Source organism: Montipora foliosa, chromosome 12, assembly GCF_036669935.1.
Source record: "Montipora foliosa isolate CH-2021 chromosome 12, ASM3666993v2, whole genome shotgun sequence".
Taxonomy (NCBI): Eukaryota; Metazoa; Cnidaria; class Anthozoa; order Scleractinia; family Acroporidae; genus Montipora; species Montipora foliosa.
In genome coordinates, this window is record NC_090880.1 from 37716608 (window position 1) to 37721901 (window position 5294).

Here is a 5294-nt window from a genome sequence, read left to right on the forward strand (position 1 = left end):
CGCGAAAACAAAAGGAATGTTGAATGGTTGTTCATGATGTAATCTCTGATGATAAATTCTGGTTTTGCTCGAAAATAATTCATTCTAGCACAGTTTTCAGCGGAGCCACGAAGAAGTGAACGCCCCACCCACCGAAAAATCGTGTGCGTCGTATTCTTCAACGGTCCCCAAGCCAAGCTGTCCCAGCTTGGCTTAGTCCGCTGATCTATCATTTTTTCCACACCTTATTATACCTGAGCATGAATATGAATGTTGGTGAATAGAATACTTTTCTTTGATTACCTATGTTGAACAAAGGAATAATTGATTCGAACCAGCAAGGGAGACGTACACATCCACGGATCGGGTATGACGCATCGCCGCCGTTTGCTCAAGCAAATGAGCTTCCCTACATTTAAATGTAGCACCCAGTAAAATCATTCAACTTGACACCAAATTTTTCTTCCGATACGCAATGAAAGGTATAACATATATGCTTAAGAGCCGAAGCCTTGACACCAAGGTCTGTTTGTAAACAAAACATGATAGTCTCCCGGCGCGTTGTGGCTGGAAGATACCGATTACGTCACGATTTCGGTTAATAATATCAAAGGAATCGCTACGCATTATGGGATACTATTCATTCCTCCTCTGATTTTTATCATTATTATATTATTTGGAACCCTCGACATGCTACACTCGACCTTTGACATAAAACCCTCTACCCTCGACGTCGACCAAAAGGCAAACTCGATTAAATATAGAATCGTTTTAATTGGTATAATGGGTACATTACTTGTCATTAGCACTTGTTAATTCAGTTTTTACTGTAAAAAAGCGGAATAAGCAACCACTGCATGCCGCTGCTACCGATACGACTACGATTATTCCAACTGCTCGATTGTTCGATTATTGCAACTGCTCCTACTTAGTTGTTATTTGTTCTTCAGTTTTTTGCGGCCTGATGAGTCACATTTGAACGCATCGTAGACAAATCTTGCGCACGCTTTTTTCTGGAATTGCATTTCAACAGCTCCTTGACGGCTTCTTTAAAACGAGACGTACGAAGACAATACACAATCGGATTACATGCGCTGGAAGAAAACCTGAAGAGCAATAAAAATGTTTTCGCCCAAGAAGCAAAGATCCCCATCCTAACAAGTAAAGCGTAAAGAAAACCTGGCAAGTAGGTAAAGACGTAAGCCACGACTATTAAAGCAACATTCCGTGTCGTTTGCAATTCCCTCATTCGCAGTAAGTTAAGCGCCTTTTGTCCTTGTTCAGAGCTACCGTCTCCGTCACCTATCGCCTCAATTTTTCGTCTGCTCGATCTTACAGCGCGACACAGCTGGAACCCAAGGATGGTTAATCCAATAAATGTAAATCCGATAACACAAAGAGAAACTTTCCAACCATCGTTTTCGAACATAATCCGGAAGTATTCCGCAAATGTTAGCCTTTCGTATAGCGCGAGAATTTGATGTGTTCGGAAAGTTCCAACCATCGTGAGCACAGCTCCAGAGAACCAAATAAGGGCAATGGCGTAGTATGCCTTGGCTTTTGTCTTCCAAACGTGATATCGTAACTGGTATTTGATGGCACCATATCGATCCATCATGATAACAAGTAACGTCAGCAAACTCAAGAATTGAGTGAAACGGTAAAGGGAAGAACAGACAATGAAGACAAATTTGTCTTGAAAAATCTGTGTTTCGATGACATGGTAGCCAGCAAAAAGTGGCATGTTGATCAAGGAGTGACACAAATCGATCACTGACAGGTTAACAATGAAAAAGTTGGGAATCGTACGCAAGCGCTTGTGGCGGTACACAACACAACAAACTAAACCATTACCGCTAACAGCAATGACAAAGATTATGACCAAATAAGTGATCTGAATCGAGAAAGCTAACGGATCAAAATCGTCGTTCACCGACATTTATCCTGAAACCACGTTTAACCGATAGACAAATGTCATCTTGCTTTTGAAAGTCTTGCCAGAAGATTCTCTCAATTCAAACTCAGAAAAAAGATAAGCAAAAATGAACTAGTCTTTTGAGAAGAAGGAATCACGCAAAAGCGAAAATCGGGACAAACCGCATTGAGGATCAGGTCCTATGAACGGTGACTTTGAGCTTAAATTTGGTATTTTTAACGACGCAGCAAGATTCAAATTTTGAAATGGCCGTAGTTGAAGGTCTGTGACTCACCCATAAATGAAATTGTTGGCATAGGCACAAATAGACGCCAAGAACGGTAGAATGTTCACTTCCTGGCCATTAACACAGTCGTACCGAAAACAACGTTTTTCATCTGCCGATTTTTCGCTTATGATAAGAAAGGGGTACTTCGTCCTTTCTGTCTTTTCTCCGCTCAATTAAAAAACGTTATTGGTTTCACTTTTCCTGGCAGTTTCCAAGCAACAATGCTAATTGACTCTTATGAGAAACTAGCTCCTAAGACTCTGTTTGCTCTTTGGTAGTTGTGATCAAAATGTGTCTTCTCGTAAGGTCATGAATTTGAAACAGGTGTTCGAGAAAGATGTTTGGTACGCTAGGCCAACGAAGTTTTTCATTGGGAGTGTTTTAATAGGACATGTTCGAAATATTTTTACAAATTTTTAACGACGCAGCAGGATTCAAATTTTGAAATGGCCGTAGTTGAAGCTTAGGCACAAATAGACACCAAGAACGGTGGAATATTCACATCTTTTGAAGACGAGTTTCACGGCTTCCGATTGACGTGAAGCGAAGCTCAGGTTTCGTGGAGGATCAACTAAATTGGACTTATTCATTCAAGATTTAATTAAAAAGATACATTACATTTAGTTTAAACCTTTAATTGAAAAGTCCAATTTCCTCGAAAAATGAGAAAAAAACCTCTCGGAAACGACCTTTCCTGGCCATTAACACAGCCGTGCCGAAAACAACGCTTTTAAAACCCCATTTACACGACAGGATACATCTTTTTATCCTCGCTAAGGTTGTTTTGGGCAAGGCTATAGACCTTATTCATAAATGGCGGTCACATTTATAATTCTTTTGTCCACGTGCAAATTAGCCTACCAGGCCTCACTTTAGAGCAAGATTTATTTTCAATTCACTGTATGGTATCGAGGCTTGGTAGGCTAATTTTCACTTCGACAAAAGAATTATAAATTGACCGCAATTTATGAATAAGGTCTATTTTGCTCCAGGCAAGGCTTAACATTGTTACAGAGCATGCGCACTTTGCAAATTAAACATGGCGTCGAGCTTGTTGATGTTCGTAACTCCTTGCTGAAGAGAAACGACGACAACGTGAAATAAAGAAACAGAAAAGTGAGGAACTGAAGAGGAAAGAGCGTTTAATGAGATACCGTGGCCGCCGTAGGCAAAAAAAATGTTGCTTTTCATGCTCGCGATGTCAACACTGATTAACCCTCCAAGGGAACGAAACATCTGGATGAATCCTAAGTCAGATGACTGGTTTAGAATGGCTGACAGTACCTTTACTCAAGAGCAGTGGTATGAGAATTGTCGTGTCACAAAAAATACGTTTACGTTTATTCTTGGTGAAATCGAACATGAAATAGCAAGACATGACACTCCAATGCGAAAAGCCGTTCCAGCGAGGAAGTAGTTAGCAATGATACTCTACTACCTCGCCTCTACGTCCGAGTACCGAACGATTGCAAACCTCTTTGGAGTATCAAAGGCATTCCTTTGTAATTCCATCAAAGATGTGTCTTGTGCCATTATTAAAAGTCTGCAGGGGAGATTAATTTACATTCCAAAGAATGACGAGCTGAAATCTATCCTTGAGACTTACAGAGAAAAATGGGGTTTGCCAATGTGTGCTGGGGCTATTGATGGGACACATATCCCTATTATTGCACCAAAGGAGGACCACACCGACTATGTAAACAGAAAAGGTTACCACAGTGTTGTCATGCAGGCTGTGGTAGACTGTAACTACCTTTTTAGGGATGTTGTTATTGGATGGCCAGGTAGTATTCACGACGCTCGCATCTTGTCGAATTCTAGTGTCTATGAGAAAGGGAACAACAAAACATTATTCCCAGATATTAGAGAAAGGATTGGGGATCAAGATATTCCGATTGCCATACTCGGTGACCCAGCTTATCCATTGCTGCCTTGGCTTTTGAAGGCATATCCTGAAAACCCGAACACTTCCCAGAGCCAAAGGGTGTTTAATTACAGCGCGCATGACAGTCGAAAACACTTTCGGGCGATGGAAGGGTCGATTTTGCAGATTTTCCAAGAGGATAGATATGGAGGTACCTGGAGTGGTCAACTTAACTGCTGCATCCTGTGTTCTTCACAACATGTGTGAATTACAAAAAAATGAATTCTTGGAAGACTGGATGGATGGAACAACTGCACTTCTTCAGCCTCAGTCACCTCCAAATGAGCTTGAAGGAGGAGACGATGCCACAGACATTCGCTCAGCATTTAAGACCTTTTTTATATCTCAAGATGGTGAGAACATTGGAACAGGGTCACAACCTGTATGCCTAATGTAATGGAAATTTATGGTACCAAAAAATTGGTGTAGTTGACAGGGGTAGCTATGCTCCGGTAGATTTGTTCATCATGCACAGACTTCATTGTTTGTTGCGAGAGGGGCACACATTCCTAGCAACTTGGAAGAAAACTTGAACTGTCAAATATACACAACAGTCAATGAAGCTTTATTGAAACCGTCAGTTACGTTGTTAGCAATGAAATTAAATGTTAAACACAACATAAGAAAACAGGAGAAAAATAATCAGATGAAGGCTTATTACTCTTATGAAGCTACTCAATAATGCCGTTCTTGATGTCTATAATTTAGTTTCCTCAGTGTACATATGTTGAATCTTAAAATGTCAGTTTTTTCACGAAGAAAAGACTTGTGTTCATGAACTGTCAAGGATTACCTGGATTTCGTTTGGTAAAGTGCGTAATAACTAAGGTTTCGAGTATCGCGTGGAGAACCTTTTTTTCAAATGTTAAATACAAAGTAAAACAACTTTTTAAAATTAATATTAAAACACTTGCAGTTACCTTGACTATTTCGAACGTAAAAGACTTAACAAAACGTGACTGTATGACTTGCAAAAAAAGCCTTTCATTACAACGGTATGTAGCTGGACTCTGATGACGAATATGAACGCGCACTTTCGTCTACTACTTCACCCATGGTCCCATAGCCCCAACCAAACAATCTACTATCACCTTGGCCTGGATCATCATACCCAGTTGGACTGTATACCACAGCCGGGTCCAGCTGATGACTGCATGCTTGTTGTAGGTGTATATGCATTGCGTGTT

The 5294-nt window shown here is 40.5% G+C and overlaps 2 protein-coding genes across 2 annotated transcripts; one reads left to right on the forward strand and one right to left on the reverse strand.

Moving 5' to 3' along the window:
* Positions 1 to 925: 925 nt before the first annotated feature.
* Positions 926 to 1918, reverse strand: LOC137981155 (octopamine receptor beta-2R-like). The gene has a single exon (XM_068828497.1). It carries the CDS (start codon positions 1916 to 1918, stop codon positions 926 to 928), a length of 993 nt encoding a protein of 330 aa, XP_068684598.1.
* Positions 1919 to 3606: 1688 nt separating this feature from the next.
* On the forward strand, positions 3607 to 4314 carry LOC137981156 (uncharacterized). The gene has a single exon (XM_068828498.1). The coding sequence runs from the start codon at positions 3607 to 3609 to the stop codon at positions 4312 to 4314; it is 708 nt and encodes a 235-aa protein (XP_068684599.1).
* The last annotated feature ends 980 nt before the right edge of the window (positions 4315 to 5294 follow it).